This window comes from Dasypus novemcinctus, chromosome 3, assembly GCF_030445035.2.
Source record: "Dasypus novemcinctus isolate mDasNov1 chromosome 3, mDasNov1.1.hap2, whole genome shotgun sequence".
Lineage (NCBI taxonomy): Eukaryota > Metazoa > Chordata > Mammalia > Cingulata > Dasypodidae > Dasypus > Dasypus novemcinctus.
The window spans coordinates 121,540,633-121,562,091 of NC_080675.1; the positions used below are offsets into that span (position 1 = coordinate 121,540,633).

Here is a 21,459-nt window from a genome sequence, read left to right on the forward strand (position 1 = left end):
ATACAAAAAGAGACCCACAAATATGGTCAATTGAGTTCTTTTTTAAGAAGTTTTATTGAGACATATTCACACATCAAGCAGTCCATCCAAAGTGTACAGTCACTTGCTCTTGGTATAATCAGAGTTGTGCATTCATCACCACAACCAATTGTAGAACATTTTCATTACTCTAAAAAGAAAAACCCCATACCCCTTAGCAGTCACCTCTCAATCTCTCTATCCTTCCCCAGTCCTAAAATAACCACTAATCTAATTCTGTCTCTATAGAGTTTTTGACAAAGGTTCTAAGACAATTCAATGGGGAGAAGATAATCTTTTCAACAAATCATGCTGTAACAGTATGTAAAGAAATAATCATTATCTTACTTCACATAATTTACATACATTACTCAAATTTAGAGTCCTAAATGTAAGAGCTAAAACTGTAAAATATAAAGTAATCCACTATAACATTTCTAGTAGAAAACAGAGATAATCCTAGTGAAATAGGGTTTGACAAAATATCCTTCAATACAACACAAAAGAGCACAGGCTATATTTTTAAATTTTGATAAATTGAATTTCACCAAATAATAAATTTTGCTCTTTGAAACACACTGATATGAAAATGAAAGGGTGAGCCACAGACTGGAAAAATACTTGCAAAACATATATCCAATAAATAATTTGTATCTAGTATATAGTTAAAAAACTCTAAAATCTCAATAAGACAACTCAATTAAAAAAGGCAAAAATATTTGAACAGATGCTTCACAAAAGAAAATAAAAAGATGGGAAATAAGCATTTGGAAAGAAGTTCATCATTAGTCATTAGAGAAATTCATGTAAAAATCCAATTAGATACAACTACATGGATAAAAGTGAAGAATGGATAAAATTAAAGAAACCATATCAAGTGTTAGCAAGGATGTGGAGTAACTAGAACTCATATATTGGTAAGAATGTAAAACCATGCAACCAATTCAGGTAAGAGTATGGCAGGCTCTTAAAAAGTTGAGCATACACCTACTGTACACCTATCATGCCACCTACTATTAGATATTTACTAAAGAGAGATGAAATCACATATCCATACAAAGACATGCACATGAGTATTCATAGTTTCTTAATTGTTAATAGTCAAATACTGGAAACAATGCAAATGTCCATCAGCTGGTGAATGGATAAATGAATTGTATATTTATTCTTACTATGGACTACACTCAGCAATACAAAATAACAAACTATTAATACATGCAACTACATGAATTAATCTCAAAATAATTACATAGAATGAAAAATGCCAGATGAAAAGAGAGCACATATGCTATGCTTCCATCTAAATAAAATTCTAGAAAATGCAAACCAACCTCTAGTGACAGAAAGCATATCAGTTGTTACCTAGGAATTGGGGTTGGGACAACAAGGAGTGACAAAAAGTGACAAAAAGGAATGGAAACAAAATGAGGAAACTTCGGAAGTTATGGATAAATTCCCTATCTTTAGAGCTATGATGGCTTTACAAGTTTATAAACATGTCAGAACTCATCAAGTTTTACATTTAAAATACGTATATTGTGCCTCAATTAGTCCACAATAAAGCTGAAAAAGCCAAGTTATCATTTATAGAAAAAATAACATTATATAAACTAGGTTTATTATTTATATAGATATAATATATATAATGATAATAGCACAAAGGATAAGGGGAGAGTAAATGTAACTATACTGCTCCAAGTTTCTACATTCTTAGTGAAGTAGGACAATATTAAATTTAAGTATCATTTTGATAATTTAAAGATTCATTTGGTAATCATTAAAGCAACCTCAAAAAATACAAAGAGGTATAGCTAAATAGCCCATAGAGGAATTAAAATAGAATAGTAAAATATTTGATTAACTGAAAAAGATAGAAAAGTGGAAATATAGAAACAAAAAATAGATGGGAAAAATTGAAAGCAAATAGAAATATGGTAGAAATAAAACCAACTATATCAGTAATTGCATTAAATTAAGTAAGCACTCCAATGAAAAGAAAGAAACTGTCAGACAGAATAAAAAAGCAAAATCCAAATGTAGATTGCTCTCAAGAACTACACTTTATGGGAGGCAGATGTTATTCAAGCAATTGGGCTCCCATCTACCAGGGTCTCCTGGTGAAGGCAAGCTGGGCTGTGTGGCAAGCTGGCCCATGTGGAGTACTGCCCCACGCAGGAGTGTTGCCCCATGCAGGAGTGCTGGCCCACATGGAAAGCTGGCATGGCAAGATGACACAACAAAAAGAGACACAGAGGAAAGATAATGAGAGACACAGCAGATCAGGGAGCTGAGGTGGTGCAAGAGAATGATCGTCTCTCTCTCACTCTGGAATGTTTCAGGATCGGTTCCCAGAGCCTCCAATGAGAATACAAGCAGATGCAGAAGAAAAGATAGTGAGTGGATACAGACAGTAGACAATAGAGGGAGGGGGGAGAAATAAATAAATAAATCTTTAAAAAAAAGAACTACACTTTAAACATAACACAAACAAGTTGTAAATAAAATGATAGGAAAACAATGCAAACCACATGCATATGATATCTGAAGTGATTACATTAATATCAGACAAAATAGAATTCAAGACAAGGGACAATATCAGAGATTAAAAAAGAAATTTCAAAATAATTAAAGGAAAAACATTAAAATGTGTATGTGCCTAATAATGTAAAGTATATAAAACAAAAATCACCAGAATTAAGGGAGAAATAGACAATTCTGCAATTGTAGTTGGAAAATCTAATATTCCCTCTCAGTAATCAAGAGAAGAATTAAACAAAATATCAGTAAGGATATAGAACTGGGGCTGGAACATTTTTTCCTGTAAAAGTCCAAATAGTCAATATTTTGTGTTTTGCAGGATATATGTAGTTTTGTGTTATATTATTCTTTGTTATGTTTGGTTTTGTTGTCACTTTTTACAATCCTTTAAGAATATAAGAACCATTCTTAGCTCATGGGCCACATTTAAAAATGGCCATAATGTAAACCAAAATGGAACCTTGATTGAAAGCTATGTTTCAATATCTGTACATCATCTGCAGCAAATATAATATGAACAAGTAAAAATATCATTGCTGGGGGAAGGGACAAAGTGTTTGATGTTGGATATGTGGTAGTACCCTATATTATATATGTGAATTACTGTGATCTAAAACTTTTGTGAAGACAAAACTAATAATTAGAAGAAAAAAAAGGAAAAGAAAAGATGTAGACACTGAGGAAGAAATGAAAGCAATTGCCTTGCCACTGTAGATACAGGGAAATACCTATTGCAGCAATGAAAGGCAAATTTTCAAAAACAAAGCTTTTTCATTTTTTCATTTTCTGATACCCCAATTTATTTTTACTTTAATTTTTCTAAATTGGTATGTATTCTATAGCTAACCTTTAAACCCATCACTATATTCCATTTTACTATCAATGGAACATGGCAATAAATTATGTTTCATTTTTGAAGAAGTTTTGGACCACAAAGAGGTTCAACTATGTCAGGGAGGAACACTGGTGTGGGGTGTTATCGATGGGGGGCACATGGTTAGGAGGGAATTCTCCAGGGCATGTATACAGGTACATAAAAATGTTTGGATATTCTCATAATGGTTACAGTTAAAAACGACTACTGAAGGAGTGCTGAGTTCCTAGCCAGGGGAGATCTATCACATTCCCCAATGGAACAGCAACAATCCCCCAAGTGCAATGGCAAAGACCAAAAAAGAAGGATGATCCAACAATGAGCCCTTGATATGGATGACTCTGCTTAAAAGCCTGTGTGCCTGAAATATGAAGTAGTTCTAGAGCTGCAGGGTGCCTAAGAGTCACCTCCTGAGAGCCTCCACATTGCTCAGATATGGTCACTCTCTAAGCCAAACTCAGCATGTAAATGCATTATCTTCTCCCCAGCATGGGACATGGCTCCCAGGGATGAGCCTCCCTGACACTGAGGGATTACTACCAAACACGAGCTGATGATGTAATAAAAGGGTCAACTCAAACCAGCAGAATATCTCAGCCTTCATGTAATATCAGGTGTTAAAAACTGCTTTTTGACCTTGAATAAAAGGGGGAAATGGAAAGGACAAATGAGTTTATATGGCTGTGAGTCTCCAAAAAGGAGTCGGGAGGTCATCAGAGGGGTCATGCTTACGCATGCCTCAGCAGGGTCCCAGAGACAGCCAAAGTAGATAGAAGCCCAGGTACTGGTTCTCCTGAGAGCTAAAGAGACCCACAGGTTCCATGGTCATGGGACATGCCTCTGGAGTTCAGCACCATGTCAGTTGGCCCTCTTTGGAGTTTGTGTTCCTGAGCGTGATGGGGTTGGACTCAGATATGACCTTTCTACACATGCCTCTTTAGCTTTTACTCCACCTGTGGTTGGTGCTGAGGTTGGTGTATACTCAGGAGACCTGAATCTCTGGACTGTCCATGTGACAGCCAGGCCCTGAGCCTCAGCAGACTTGCAATTCCTACCCTCTGGTTTATTGGACTTACCCTGGTCAGCTAACAGGGAGGTGATGAAGGTCAACCACCACACCCGGGAGCCAAGAGTGCTTACAACTGCAAGTAGGAGAATTGCATCCATCATCCATGCAGAATCTAAGCCCCCTCTTGATATAGAGGTGGAGTGGACATCACCATCCCATGGTCCACAGGATGGAGGAATAGAGTATGGATTAGAGTGAACTTACAGATATTTTACTATAGAACTATTGTGATTAGTAGTAGAAGAAATTGTAGCATTGATGTGTAGGAAGTGGCCATGGTAGCTGCTGAGGGTAGGGAGAGGGAAGAAGAGACATGATGTGGGGGGCATTTTCAGGACTTGGAGTTGTCTTGGGTGGCACTGCAGGGACAGATGCTGGACACTGTATGTCCTGCCATGCCCCACTGGGTGGACTGGGGGAGAGTACAAACTACAATGTAAACCATTATCCATGTGGTGCAGCAGTGCTCCAAAATGTATTCACCAAATGCAATGAATGCCCCATGATGATGAAAGAGGTTGTAGATGTGGGAGGAGTGGCGTGAGGGTGATGGGGGATATGTGGGGAACCTCTTATATTTTTTTAATGTAACATTTAAAATAAAATAAAGGGAGAATAAAAAAAACGGGGTTTCTATTGGGGCAGCACTTAGCTTCCTCAGTCTAGATTTAAAATTGTGTAATTGACCCCCCCCCCTCCCTGAAAAGGGGAAGTCAGGCTTAAAATGTACAGGGTTCCTATTTGGAACAACGGAAATGTCTTGGTAATAGACGATGGTGATGGTAGCACAACATTGTGAGCATAATTAACGGCACTGAAATATATATCTGATATGGGTTAAAAGGGGAAATGTTAGGTTGCATATATGGTAATAGAACAAAAAGTTTTAAAAAAATTAATGGAACCACACTACACAGTGAACCCTAAGTTAAACCATAGTTAACAGTACAATTATAAAAATGTACTGTCATCAATTGAACACATGTTCCACACCAATGCAAGGTGTTAATAATAGGGTGATATAGGAGATCCTGTATTTTATTTGTGATTGTTCTGAAAACCCACAACTTCTCTAATTAAAACAAAACAGCTTGATGACCTTGTATTTTAATGAAATGTTTCTACTTTGACTGAAAAGTTTAGAGATGACTTTTTATTGACTTTAACCAAAGAAAGAAAAGATTATTCAATAAAGACCATAAATATTAAAAACAAAAACAAAACAAAAAACATACTGCAGACCAGATTTGTTCCAAAAGCTGTAGTTTGCTCACCCCTAATATAGAAGATATGAATAAAACTATCAACCACTTTGATTTACATGAGAATTATAAAACTTCAGAATATACTTTTTTTCTCAAGTGCACATGGCACATTCACCATATAGACCATAAACAAGTCCCAATATATTTTAAAAGATCTTACAGAGTATTTTCTTGGACCAAAATAGTTTTAAGTTAGAAATTGGTAGCAATAAGATATCAAGAAATGTCACCAATATTTGGAAACTAAACAACACACTTCTATATAAAGGAGAAATTAAATTGGGAATAAGAAAATAGTTTGAATTAAATGTTAATGAAAATACAACATAACTAAGTGTGTGGAGTGCACCTAAAGCAGTGCTTATGGAAATTTGTGACTTGTAAATGCTTACACAAAAAAAGAATAGAGAATGATAAGCAAAGGGCAAAAAATATAAACAACTAGTGAATGTGGGCATGGAGGTTTAAAGCTATATGGACTTCAGAAAATTATGTTCTTAAAGCTAACCCATTCCTGTGGGTATACACTTATTGTGGGTAGGACATTCTGATTAGATTACTTCAGTTAAGGACATTTTGATTAGGTTACTTCAATATGGTATGGCCCAGGGTGGGTCTTAATCCTCTTATTGGAGTCCTTTATAAAAGAATGAAATTCAGATGAAGAGAGAGAGAAAGCCAAGGAAGCTAGAAGCTGAAAGCAGTGAAACACAGAAGAGAAGGGAGGGAACCAGCAGATGCCACCATGTGCCTTGCCATGTGACAGAGGAGTCCAGGATTCCTGGCATCCAGTCTTTTGGGAGAAAGTGTTGCCTGATGATGCCATGTATGGACACTTTTCATAGCCTCAAAACTGTAAGCCTGTAAGATAATAAATCCCCATTGTAAAAGCCTGGTACATCTCTGGTATATTGCTTTTGACATCCCTGAAGACTGAAACAGTGGGAAAATGATATATGGGAGTTCCTTGTAGTATTCTTTTCACTTTTTTTAAGTTAAAATTTTAACCAAATAAAAATCTCTGTAAAATTCCTTTATATTCAGCCAAGTTTTTATTCACACATGAGGGCAAGAAGTGAAAACAGATATGCAAGAATGGAACAAGATAGTGGACTACCTCCCTTTCCATTCACAATCCCTTGAAAAGTCTCCCAAAATAAAATATACAAACGACATTCTGGAAAATCGCAAAGGATGTCATTAGCAAACAAGAAATAACAAGTAAGTACTAAAGGATAGAAATCATATAGGATTATATTTATGGGGACAAAGGTGGTGAAAATCATAGCTCAAACAGAGATTCCCTAAGTTCAAAGTACAGAAATCCAAAGAGCAATAATTAATGAATTTTAAAATCAGAAATCAACTAAAGACCAGCTTCCAGAAGAGTAGGCTGAGTAGGTTAGTTCCTCTTATTTCTTAGCCTATTTCTAGGAGTAATTTGTAAAGACATTTTCCTCTACATTTGTAGTTCTTAACTTTGAAATTGTCTGGGGAACTTCAAAATATCTGAGCCCTGGTCTCACTCTTCTCCCAGAGATTCAGAAATGAGACATGAGCATCATATCTATGTTAGGAATTGGAGATACAGCATGGAAAAGAAAGAAATAAACTTGCCTTGTAGAGTTTATTAATGTAGAGTAATTGAGAAGTTTGGTCCTGGTGAGAAATTTGGCATGTAGCTCAAGGGAACAGGAGAGAACACAAAAATATTTTATCCAAGGGAATTAATATTTCAAATAGTCTATAAATAGGCTATTTAATCTACTTGGATTAAATGTAATACTTGGAAAAAACATACTTGAATCTAATCACCCTCCTTATAACAAAATAAATTCCAGATTGATTAAATCAAGCATGGAAAATTTAAAGAGCACTAGATAAAAATACAGGTAGATATATATATATATTTTTTAAAGATTTATTTATTTATTTAATTTCCCCCCCTCCCCTGGTTGTCTGTTCTTGGTGTCTATTTGCTGCGTCTTGTTTCTTTGTCCGCTTCTGTTGTCGTCAGCAGCACGGGAAGTGTGGGCGGCGCCATTCCTGGGCAGGCTGCTCTTTCTTTTCACGCTGGGCGGCTCTCCTCACGGGCGCACTCCTTGCGCGTGGGGCTCCCCCACGCGGGGGACACCCTTGCGTGGCACGGCACTCCTTGCGCGCATCAGCGCTGCGCGTGGGCCAGCTCCACACGGGTCAAGGAGGCCCGGGGTTTGAACCGCGGACCTCCCATATGGTAGACGGACGCCCTAACCACTGGGCCAAAGTCCGTTTCCCAAGTAGATATTTTAATAATCTAATGTAAGAAAGTCCTGACATGCCAAAAGACTGAAACACTAAAAAAAATAATTTACTGAATAAAAAATTTTAACTTTATCTATGGCAAGACACATTATGAACCAGTTAGCAAAACATCTAAAAGTGAGAGTAATATTTGCAGTATACATAAAAAGAATTCCTAAAAATCAATTTTAAAAATACAATAACATGCAAATGGAAACAATAACTTAAGCACGTATCACTCTACAATGAAAAAATAAAATGTGATGCAACATTCAAACTACTATAACACCAATTTATAAATCAAGTATTTAAAAATCTCTACCAAAGGAAAAATATTTAGAAAATTATGGCTAATAAATAACCTAATACCATTGATTTTGGCTATTTCTTTCTGTAGGTTACAGAGAATTTACTTACTACCCATTATGCGTTCTTGACTGCTTACAATAATTTCCTTTTCAGATTTTCGAGGTACTTTTTTGCTACCGTGTATGGTTGTTTTGGTGAGTCCTTTCAGTTTCCAGTGGTTCCAAAAGCCTTTCTGAGGTTTTAAACCTGTTAAAATAAAATGTACATTTAGTCAAAGAAATTAGGATTATGAACAAGAGACTTGTAAGGACTTTCAGCCTCAAGTTCAAGAGAGAGTACTTCAATATACAGGTGTTATCATCTTATAATGTAAAACAGTGAATTAGAAAACAGCCAAAACTCAATGTTATCTTCTGACTCAGAACCTGTGCTTTTTAAGTAATTATGGTCAGAAGAGCTGAGTACAAAACGAAGATATGATTTATCAAAAAGAAATTAGCCAAGTTCATGAATGGTCATAAGAAGAAATTAATCATTGCAAAAACTTGGCAAGGACTTAAATATCTAACAATATTACATCCATACAGTGAATATTAAGTAGACATTAAAATAGTCTTGTAAATATGTATTAACATAGAAAGAAACCCCTGTTTTTATGTGAGTAACAATTTTACCTGGGTCTCTGAGTATAAGTGATTATTGTGGTTTTTTTTTTTAAAGATTTCTTTATTTACTTAATTTTTCTTTAATTATCCCTTCCCTCCCCCAGATGGTTCTCTTGTCTTTCTGCTCATTGTTTGCATTGCTTTCTCTAGGAGACACCAGGACCTCTCATATGAGAGGTGAGTGAACAACAGCCTGAGCCACATCAGCTCCCTGAGGGCTGCAGCATCTGCTGACTTGTGGCATCTGCTCATTGCAGTGGGAGTGTGTCTGCTTGTCTTCTTTTAGGAGGCACCAGAACCTGAACCCAAGACCTGTGTGGTAGGCAGGTGCCCAACTGGTTGAGTCACAGTCACTTCCCTATTGATTTTTCTATTTAATTGCCTATCTGTCTCTTCAAAAATTTTTACAACATATATCAATCACTTATATTACCCAAAAAGTAATAAAAATAAATTTCATTAAAAAAGTCATTGTTGCTTTAAGCTATATAGAGTTGGGATACGTCATTTAACCTCTCAACATCAACGTCCTCAGCAATAAAAATTAGAATAATAAAAATTCCTTTGTGTACTTCATACAGTTGTTATGAAAGCAATTGAAATAACATGTTAAAGTGTTCAGTAATGGCAAAGCACTACACAAATATGATTTAATATTATTACCACTATTACTATATATTGACATAGTCATAAATAGAACTAATATTTTTTCAGTAGCAAGTGTTCAATAAGGGTTATTTGCTATATTGAGCTCTCAAATTAGAATTTTCTAAATGTTTTCAGATATAATTAGCCACTATTTAAACTAGATAAAATATTAAGAAGCATTTAGTTTGATTTATTTGAGTGCTTATTGATATATTGTCTACAATTGAACAATCTTTACATTTTTGAGGATTACCCTACTTGGTACTGATGTATAAAGAGAAATAACCCATTGATTCATTCAACAAATGTTTTTGAAGGCTTACTATGTACTAAATGATGTGCTTGACACAAGGGACACAAAATTCAATTCAACATAGTCTCTGCCTTCCCTCAAGTCAGATGTGAAATTATTTAGCATAGTGCATGGTCCATAAACACTTAAAATAAGTTAGTTTCCCTGTTGCTTCTTTTCCAAATTAACCACTGAATTGTGACTGCATTCCAATATGATATACAAATAACAAATTCAAATTAATCACTAAGCTGGAATTGTTCCAAAGAATAGAACTAATATAGGGCCACAACCCTCAAATGAAGGGCTTTATATCTTTACTATTGACAATTTTTAGAAAATTAAACTTTGGAAGGATCTATTCCAGGGTTTCCTAGGAAATTTTTACTATACAGGAGTTAGAAACAAATAGCATACAAATCAAAGTAGTTGAACCCCAAAAATACCTTTGAAATTACCTGTTAATTGACTATTTTAATATTCAATTAGAATATAAAGAAATATTCTTATTTCATTAAATTTATACAGACATAATTTAAAGGGTCAAATATTACAAAACACAATAGTTTCCTAAGTCCAACATGATATCTTGAATCCCAGAAACAACTTTCACATATGGATAGTATATGCATCTATATCCTACAAAAAAAAGAGGCTATATTGTTACTTCTTGATGATTTAAATTTAGGCATTATTTATTGACTTCCCCCTAGGGAAGATGAAAATTTAGCAATCGCTCACTCCTTCTCTACCACCAACAGAACTGTAAAAAGAAATAAAACAAATAGAGTTATTTACTATGGCTAAGAAATTTAAAATGGAGTTGGAAAGTCATTCTGAACACCACTCTTAGGCAAACATCAGCCAGATATTTCAAACTGCCAAAGTATGCAAAACCACAGTGGCAGTGTTCCTTAAAACCCCAAGGACATCCAGACATATAAAATAAAACAGAAAAGAACTCAGTTGGCTATCTAATCTGAAGGACAACTGGAATACCCCAAATATCCACCAACCACAAACAATTTATCTAAACTTTTTCTTTAAAAAACCCTTGTCTGGAAATGCCAAGGAAAGACACTATTTGGGTTGCTGTCTGAATCTGTGATCCTCTAAGACCTCAGATAAATGCCTTTGTTGCCTTGTAGCTTAGTTTATTTCCTTGTTGACACCACAAACACTCATTTTCTATCCTTTACATAATCTCAAAAGCAGTATAATTTTCATTGGATGAATTGATCAGTATTTACATTATTGTAACTATATAAACCCATAAACTTAAAGTTTAAAAATGTAACCGGATTTTGTCTAGGTTCTTAACTATGCTGCAGAAATGAATTTCAAGAGAAGGTCGGGTGAGTTAGGCCAGTAATTTATTAAGGTAGGGAGGGAAGAGAAATGGTAGAAAATAACAGATCATGTGTCCCAGGTACAGAGAAAGGGGTTGAAAAGTGATAAAGCAGACTGATTTACAGGCTACGATTTCCCATTACAAATTATAAATGCCCAGCTTTTCCAAAGTCTTCTGATGAGCTCTAATCTGAATGAATTTTTCATTAGACTTGGTGCACAGCTGTCATCTGGTAAAATTCCTTCACCAATATTTTGGGGATTTACCACTCTCCTTGTCTTGGATGCTATCCTCTTTCCTCCTTAGTTTAATTCTTATTTTGATGGTCTATCTCCTCCAATAGCTTTATGTGAAAAAATATATGCCAGGTACTTTTTGAGCCTTGCATATATGAAAATGTCTTTATTTACCCCTTCCACTAACTTGATGATGTGGTAAAATATAGGGTTCTAAATTGTAAACAGCTTTTCCTTAGAATTTAAAATACATTGTTCCATTGTTTCTAACTTTCAAAGTTGCTGATGAGAAGGCTGATAATCTGTTTCTTGATCATTTGTTATGTATCCTGTTCCCTGGAAGTTTTTAGTATTTTCTCTTTGTTCTTTTTTCTCAGGATTCTGAGATTTTACAATAATATGCTGGGGCATGCATCTTCTTCTCTCTTTTTTTTTAATTAAAGAAGTTGTGAGCTTACAAAACGATCATGCATAATGTGTAGAATTCCCGTACATCACCCCTACATCAAAACTTTACATTGTTATGGAATATTTGTAACAGATTATGAAAGAACATGATCAAAATATTATCACTGTTATCTATACATTACCCTTGGTATATTTTTTCCCATACACACCCTATTAACACTATGTATTAATATTGTACATTTATTATAGTTCATGAGAGAATACTCTCATATTTGTACTGTTAACCACAGTCTAACTTCTACAACATGGTTCACTGTGTTCTTCTGTCCTATGATTTGGACATTCTATCCAAAGTGTACACTCAGAGGCTCTCACTTCCATCATACAGTTCTGCAATCATCATCCCAGTAAACCTTGGAACATTTTCCTTAGTCCAAAAGAAAAAAATTACATACGCTCCTATTATTGACCTTTAGTGTTGATAGTACTTGCTTTGATATTGATGCAAGATTACAATATTGCTGTTGTCTATAGTTCATAAGTTACATTAATTGTATTTTCCCCATGCATCACTATATTCTTATCACTTAATAACAATGACATACATTTGTTCTAATTCATAGAAGAACATTCTTGTATTTGTATTATTAAATAAAATCCTCATTTACCTCTGGGTTCACTATGTTGTTATTCAGTCTCCAGATTATTCTTCAGCTTTCTTTCAATTGACACTTACATCCCTAAAGTACCCCTTATCCCTAGAGTACCCCTTTCAGCCACAATCCCATTTATAAACCAACTGTGTTAGTTATACTCACTATAATGTGTTACCATCAACTCTATTCATTTCCACACTTTTACGGTCAAGCTAATTGAAAATTCTACATACATTATGCATCAGTATCCCTTCTTGGTCCTCATCCTATTCCAGGCTTTAATAAGACATTACAATATTTGTCCTTTTGTGTCTGGCTTATTTCACTCAATATAATGTCCTCAAGTTTCATCCATATATGTCCCAAGTTCATTTCTTTCTATAGTAGCATAGTATTCCATCATATGTATATACCACATTTTGTTTATCCCTTCATCATTTGATGGACACTTGAACTGCTTCAATCTTTTGGCAATTGTGAATAATGCTGACAAACATCTATGAGCAAACGTCTGTTCATGTCACTGTTTTCAGTTCTTCTGGATATATTCCTAGTAAAGGGATTGCTGGATTATACAGTAGTTCTATATTTAGCTTCCTGAGGATCTACCAAGCTGCCTTCAATAGAGGCTGCGCCATTCCACCTTCCCACAAACAGTGAAGGAGTGTCTTATTTCTTCACATCCTCTCCAGCACTTGTTTTCAGTTTTTTAAAAAAATAACGGCCATTGTAAGTGGTGTGAAATGATATTTCATTGTAGTTTTTATTTGCATTTCCCTAATAGCTAGTGATATTGAACACTTTTTCATGTGCTTTACTACCATTTGTATTTCCTCTTGGGAGAAATGTCTAGGTCTTTTGCCTATTTTTTAAATGGATTGCTTGCACTTTTATTTTTGTTTGAATGATATCTTTATGTAGCATGGAAACCAAACCCTATTGGACATAGGATTTCCAAATATTTTCTCCAAGTAAGTAGGTTGCTTTTTCACCTTCTTGACAAGGTCCTTTGAAGCAGTGTTTAAGTTTGAGGAGGTCCCATTTAACCATGTTTTCTTTCATTGCTTGTAATTTCAGTGAAAGGTTTAAGAAACCGCCTCCTCCACCAGGTCTTGAAGATGTTTCCCTACATTTTCTTCTAGGAGTTTTATGGTTCTAGCATTTATATTTAGGTCTTTGATCCATTTTGATTTAAAATTTTATAAGGTGTGTGATAGGGGCCCCTCTTTCTTTTGGCTATGGATATCCAGTTCTCCCAGCACCATTTATTGAATAAACTGTTCTGCTCCAGCTGGGTAGGTTTGACGATCACTTGACGATAGATGTAATGGTCTCTGTTTCTGAACCATCAATTTGGTTCCATTAGTTTATGTGTCTATTTTTTTTTTAAAGATTTATTTTTTATTTATTTCTCTCCCCCACGTGGGGGACACCCCTGCGTGGCAGGGCACTCCTTGCACGCATCAGCACTGCACATGGGCCAGCTCCAAGGAGGCCTGGGTTTGAACCATGGACCTCCTATGTGGTAGGTGGAGGCCCTATCCATTGGCCGAGTCTGCTTCCCCTTATGTGTCTATCTTTATGCCAGTTCCATGCTGTTTTTACCACTGTAGCTAGGTAATATGATTTAAAGCCACACTCTAATGATGCAATTGAATCAAAGCCCTAATTTTAACATAGACATCTCAGCTGAATCTAATACAATCAAAGGGTTATCATGCCCAGAGGAACAGACCAGTTTACAAACATAATTTTTTTTACTTTCTAGAAATCATAAATATCAAACTGCCACACTACATAAGGATTTTTAAGGCTTAAATGGCATTTTGTATATAAATGTAGATTTATTTTACATTTGCTTGCTGTTCAGTATAATGTAAATTGGACCCGCTTCTCACGGGAACAAACATGATATGTCTAGCTCCTTGCCCAATTATCAGTTTGGCATCCATTCATCTAGTGTAGTTCTGCTGTTCCATCAAAAACTATTCATATTCTTGTCAGGCTTTTGAAGATTACCTTAAGAATTCTCAATCCATTTCCTCTTCCTCTTCAAATGCTTTTATCATATGCTGTTTTTTTGCTTGTAATTTGTCTATAGTGTTGAAACAATTTAGAGCAGAACCATCTCATTTTTTTAATGTATCAATTTTATTGATACATATTAATAAAGCATACAATTCAAAGTGTACAATCATTGGTATTTGGTATAATCACATAGTTGTGGATTTATCACTTCAACTATTATTAGAGCATTTTCATTATTTCAATAATAATAAATAAAAAAAGATTTATCAAGAAAATTCTTTACCTCTCAATCTTTCTATGCTTCCTATGCTGTATATAGCTGCTATTTCTGGCTATTCTTGCACAATTATTTATAAAACAGTTTTCTTGAGATACATTCACATACCATATGATCTATCTAAAGTGTAATCAATGGCTTTTAGTATAATCACAGTGTTGTGCATTCATCACCACAAATATTTTAGAACAATTTCATTACTCCAAAAAGAAAAACTCCACACCCCTTAGCAATCCTCTCCCAGTTTTACATTGCTGCAATCAGCTCACAATAGGGTTGGTTCGAAGGGAAGGCAATGCAAAACATCATGAAATAAAAGACAAATAGGCAGACATAAGAGAGGAGAAAAAGATGGGACCAGGAGACTCATAGCTCCTGGAACTGAGTGCCTCAACCCTAGTTTCCACATCGTATTTATTGGAAACTACCCAAGCAGCTGTTTGCTATTAGATCTGCAACATCATCTACAATAATAGGGAACAACTACAACATCTACAATAGAACAGGTGTAACATTTACAATAAGGAACAGGTAAGCCAGTTTCCAACATTTCCCCCTTTTTGTTTTTGCTAAGCCTAGGCAAATGATGTTTCACTGATTAACAAAGCTTCCTGCATGATATTTTCACTTTTAGGTTTGAACAATACTCATTAAATTTTTTCTCAATATATTTAGTCCCAGGATTGTTCAAACTTAGAACAAGTGATTTATATATTCAACAAGGTACATATATATTTATATATCTTACAGTTCATCAAATCACTTAAGTACACAATGTTACATTATTAAAGTTCGGATTAATATTCAAGCATTTTATACATAATCCATAACTACCATAGATTATACAACAATAAATAAGACTTCCAACTAGCAGACGTTTAATGAATAAACTTCCATTTCCCATGGGTTTAAGATTCCCAACCAACAAGGCTATATAGGCCAGTAATCCATCAAAAATGATCTTATTTTCCCCGGTTTGTATAATACTCTTAGCATCTTCACTGCACCTGGGGCCACATCCAATTCACAGGCTAAGTCAATATCTACCTTCTCCCTCTTTTTTTTTTTTTTTTAAAGCAGCCTGCTGGAGGTCTGTCCTCCTACTCCCATGAAGGATCTTTCCCAATTAACACATCTCAGTGAGGGATAAGATTTTCAGTATTCCAACAATATTACAAATTCTATTAACATGAGAAAACACTGTACTTTATCAATTACAGCAGAGAGTATAGTTTTGTCTTATCCAACCAAATATTTAATAATTTGATAGAATGGCAGGGACCCTACAGCTTGTCCCAATTGTTTGCCTATTCCAGGCCCTCCAAATACCATTGTCTCTGATGTTTCTTAGTAGGGTCACTGCCACAGGTTTCTTCTGTGCAACCAGATTCATTGTCATCAGGTCAGGGCAGAAAGCCTTGAAGAATTGCAAAAGTCCATTGCTGATCTTTTCACACAGTTTTTGCACTTTTTGTATTCATTCAGGGTTGTTTTACTTTTACAAAACACATTACCTCACTGAATGCTACCACAATACTTCTACAACTTGCTATATGCATACTAATTCTGTCCCACTATCTCCATTTTTGATTTTATAAAAGTAACCATTTTATTTTAGGACAAAACACACCTTATTAAATTTCAGTTAGCATTCCCACAAACTTTTTACCTTTTTCAATATTCACTTAACTTTTACATCTTTCATTTTATCCTTCCTTTTTTCTCTTCCTTTTTTCTTTTTTCTTCTCTTTCTTTTTCTTTCTCTTTGTTTTTTCCTACTTCTTTCTCTTTTTCCTCTTTTACTTTCTCTTTTTTCCTCATTCTTTCTCTTTTTCCCTCTCTTTTCTCCCTTTCTCATCCTTTTTTTCTCTTTTTCCTTCATTTTTCTCTTTCTATATCTTTTCTTTCTTTCCTTTCTCTTTCTCTTTCTCACTTTTCTCCTTCCCCCCCCCCACACCAATACAATTACAACACACACACTGACACTGAACAAACACAAAAGCGGTTCCAAATCTATTAATCTAGAATTTCTTCATTGCTTCCTTTTATAATTCAACATTTCTTTTCCAGTTTTCCTCCTCTCAATTTCCTTCTTAATCTCTTTCTGTCCCCAAGCCATACTTGCTTTATGATGCCATGCTTGAACAAGTTTTGTAGTTTAGATACTTTGATGTAAAACCATTCTAGTCTTCAGAATGAGACCCAGTCATGCAGTTTCCAGCATCTGTCTCCCCATCTGCATGATCAGAGGTTCTGGGTTCCACAGGAATGTTCATCATCTCTTGGCATTCATGGTATGGCTTTATCCAATGAGCTGGTACCCACACAGGACGTTCTCTGTCTCCTGGGGAATAAAAGCAAACCCTTGAGGACATTGAAGGCTTTCAAAACCACTCGGGTCTCTGCGCCATTACACCAACTTCAGTTTCGCTCCAGGCAATCCTTCTTCCCTTTGGGTCTCAGTTGCTGCAAGCCTTCTTCCCATTGGGCCCCACACTGGGCACCAGTCGCTGCAATCAGTTTACAATAGGGTGGCTTGAAGGGAAGGCAATGCAAAACTTTATGAAAGACAAAGAGACAGACTTAAGAAAGGAGATAAAGATGGGACCAGGACACTCACAGCTTCTGGAACTGAGAGCCTCGACCCTAGTTTCTATATCGTATTTATTGGAAACTACCAAGCAGCTGTTTGCTGTTAGAACTGCAACATCATCTACAATAATAGAGAACAATTGCAACATCTACAATAGAACAGGTGTAACATTTACAATAAGGAACAGGTAAGCCAGTTTCCCACAACACTACATAACCACTAATCTAATTTCATCTTTATAAATTGATTTATGTAAATGGAATCACACAATATGTAGCACTTTGTGTCTGGTTTCTTTCACTCAGCATAATGTGGGTTTTTTGTCTGATATTAACATCTTGTAGTGTTAACATACATTTGCTCAGCTTCAAAGAAAAACTGTTTTACATACATTTTACCTATATTCATATTTCACATGCAGTTTTATTATGCTATACATTACTATGTTACATTTTTTAGCTTTCCTTTTAATAATATACAGGACCTTAGACTTTTCCTTTAAACCACTTTCATACCCACATAATAGTACTGCTAGTTACAAACCTTATGTTGGGCTTTCACCTTTTCTATTCATTTCTAAAGATTAACACACATCCTTTTAACCAATTCTGCATAAGGTTTACCCTTCTCTAACCTCCTCCTATTTTCTAGTGACCTATAGTCAAGTTATTATCTCCATGAGATTACAAAATATGTTTGGTTCATAGAAGTGGAATTATACAGTATTTGTCCTTTTGTGCGTGCCTTTCTTCACTCAACATAATGTCCTCCAGGTTTATCCATGTTGTCATATGTTTTAAGATTTCATTTCTTCTTACAGATGCATAATATTCCATCATGCGAATATACTACAGTTTGTTTATCCATTCATCGGTGGATGGACACCTGAGTTGTTTCCAACTTTGGCAATCATGAATAAAGCCACTATGAACATCGGTGTGCAGATGTTTGCTCATGTCACTGCTCTCAGTTCTTCAGGATATATACCTAGTAGTGGTATTGCTGAGTCATGTGGAAAATCTATATTCAACTTCTTTAGGAGCTGCCAAACAGTCCCGCACAGGGTTGTACCTTTCTACATTCCCGCCAACAGTGAATAAGCATTCCCATCTCTCCACATCCTCTCCAACATTTACAGTTTCCTGACTTTTTAGTAGCAGCCAGTCTAATAGGTGTGAAATGATATCTCATTGTATTTTTAATGTATATTTCCTTAATCACTAGTGATGTTGAACTTTTTTTCGTGTGTTTTTTAGCCATTCGTATTTCTTCTTTGAACAATTGTCTTTTCAAGTCTTTTGCTCATTTGCTAATTGGGTACTTTGTCTTTCATTGTTGAGTCATTTAGCCTTTTTATATGTCATAGATATTAAACCATTATTGGAAATGTGATTGCCAAATATTTTCTCCTATTGAGCTGGCGGCCTTTTTTATTTTTTTAATTGTTTTATTATTTATTTATTCCCCACCCCCCCCCCACCCCGCGTCCTGGTTGTTCTGTGTCTATTTGCTGCATCTTCTTTGTCCACTTCTGTTGTTGTCAGCGGCATGGGAATCTGCATCTCTTTTGTTGCATCATCTTGTTGTGTCAGATCTCCATGTGGGTGGTGCCATTCCTGGGCAGGCTGCACTTTCTTTCCTGCTGGGCGGCTCTCCTTACAGGGCACACTCCTTGCGCGTGGGGCTCCCCTATGTGGGGGACACCGCTGTGTGGCACGGCACTCCTTGCGCGCATCAGCACTGCGCATGTGCCAGCTCCACACGGGTCAAGGAGGCCCGGGGTTTGAACTGCGGACCTCCCATGTGGTAGATGGATGCCCTAACCACTGGGCAAGTCTGCTTCCCTGGCTGTCTTTTTGATCTTTTGACAAAGTCCTTTGAAGTGCAAAAATCTTTAATTTTGAGGGGGTCCCATTTATCTAAAATTTTCCCTTTGTTGTTCATGCTTTGGGTGTAAGGTTTAAGATACTACCACCTACCACAAGATCTTGAAGATGTTTTCCTACATTTTCTTCAAGGAGTTTTATGGTTGTCACTTTTATATTTAGGTCCTTGATCCATTTTGAGTGAATTTTTGTAAAAGGTGTGAGATAAGGGTGTTCTTTCTTTCTTATGGATATGGCATCCTATTCTCCCAGCACCATTTGTTGAATAGACTGTTTTGCCCCAGCTGGGTGGATTCACCATCCTTGTCAAAAATCACTTGACTATAGAAGTGAGGGTATTTTTCTGAGTTCTCAAATTGACCCCATTGATTAATCTGTCTTTATGCCAGTTCCATGCTGCTGCTGCTGCTGTTGTTTTTTTAAACCACTGTAGCTAAATCATATGCTTTAAAGTCAGGAAGTATCTTTTTCAAGACATTTTTTGGGTATTTGGGGCCCCTTACTCTTCCAAATAAATTTGGTGATTGGCTTTTCCATTTCTGCAAATGTTTGGGGAAGTGGATGTGGTTCAAGCAATTGGCTCCTGTCTATCATATAGGGGTCCTGGGTTTGGTTTCTGGGGCCTCCTGGTGAAGGCTAGCTGGCCCACGCCATGGAGAGCTGGCTCACCACCATGAGGTGATGCAAGAAGATAACTCAACAAAAAGGGCCCCAGAGGAAAGACAATGAGAGACATGACAGACCTGGGAGCTGAGGTGGCTCAAACGATTGAATGCCTCTCTCCCATGTCAGAGGTCCCAGGATCAGTTCCTGGTGCCTCCTAAAGAAAAGACAATAAAAGAAGACAAGCAGACACAGAATGCACAGCAAATGGACACAGAGAGCAGACAACAAGTGCAGGTGGTTGGGGCGGGGGGGAAGAATAAATAAAATAAATCTTTTTAAAAAGCCACAATGCTGTTGGGATTTTTATTGGGATTGTGTTGAACCTATAACTCTGTTTGGGTAGAACTGACATCTTAATGATATTTAGTATTTCATGAACACAGAAAGTCCTTCTATTTATTTAAATCTTCTTTGGTTTCTTTTAGCAATGTTTTATAGTTTTCTGCATATAGGTCCTTTATATTTTAGATTAAGTTTATTTCTAAATATTTGATCTTTTGGTTGCTATTTTAATTGGAAATTTTTTCTGGTTTGCTCTTCAGATTGCACATCAATAGTGTATAGAAACACTATTGATTTTTGCGTATTAATCTTGTATCCCACCACTTTGCTGAACTTGTCTAATCATTCGAGTAGTTTTATGGATTTTTCAAGATTTTCTAGGTAAAGGATCATACCATCACGAAATAGTGCAAGTTTTACTTCTTTCTTTCCTTTTTGGGTGCCCTTTCTTTTTTTGTCTAGCCTAATTGCTCTAGCTAAAGCTTTCAGCACAATATTTAATAACAGTGGTGACAATGGGCATCCTTGTCTTGTTCCTGACCTCAGCAGGAAAGCTTTCAGTCTTTCACCGTTGAGTAATGATAGCTGTAGGTTTTTCATATATCCATTTTCCACATTGAAAAGGCTTCCTTATATTCCTATCTCTGGAGTGTTTTTAATTAGAAATGATGTTTGATTTTGCCAAATGCTTTTTCTGCATCCATCAAAAGGCTCATGTGATTTTTCTTAATCAATGTAGTTTATTACACCAATTGATTTTCCTGTGTTGAACTACCCTTGCACACCTGGGATAAAACCCACTTGATTGTGGTGTACAATTCTTTTAATGTGCTTTTGAATTCGGTTTGCAGGTATTTTGTTGAGGATTTTTTCATCTATATTCATTAGAGATATTTGTCCATAATTTTCTTTTTTTAAAAAATATCTATATCTGGTTTCCATAATTTTCTTTTCTTTTTAATATCTATATCTGGTTTTGGTATTAGGGTGATGTTGACTTCATGGAATGAGTTTGGTAGCAATCTTTCCAGTTCAATTTATTTTAAGAGCTTGAGCAAGGTTGGTATTAGATTGTCTTTAAATGATTGGTAGAATTCACCTGCAGAGCTATCTGG

At 35.8% G+C, this 21,459-nt stretch overlaps 1 protein-coding gene across 1 annotated transcript in view; it reads right to left on the reverse strand.

Moving 5' to 3' along the window:
• Positions 1–21,459, reverse strand: part of FAM227B (family with sequence similarity 227 member B) — a 276,142-nt gene that overhangs the window by 165,857 nt on the left and 88,826 nt on the right. The window contains exon 11 of the mRNA XM_058294176.2: positions 8,465–8,602. Within this exon, the coding sequence (XP_058150159.1) occupies positions 8,465–8,602 (138 nt within the window). The remainder of the gene's footprint in view (positions 1–8,464; positions 8,603–21,459) is intronic.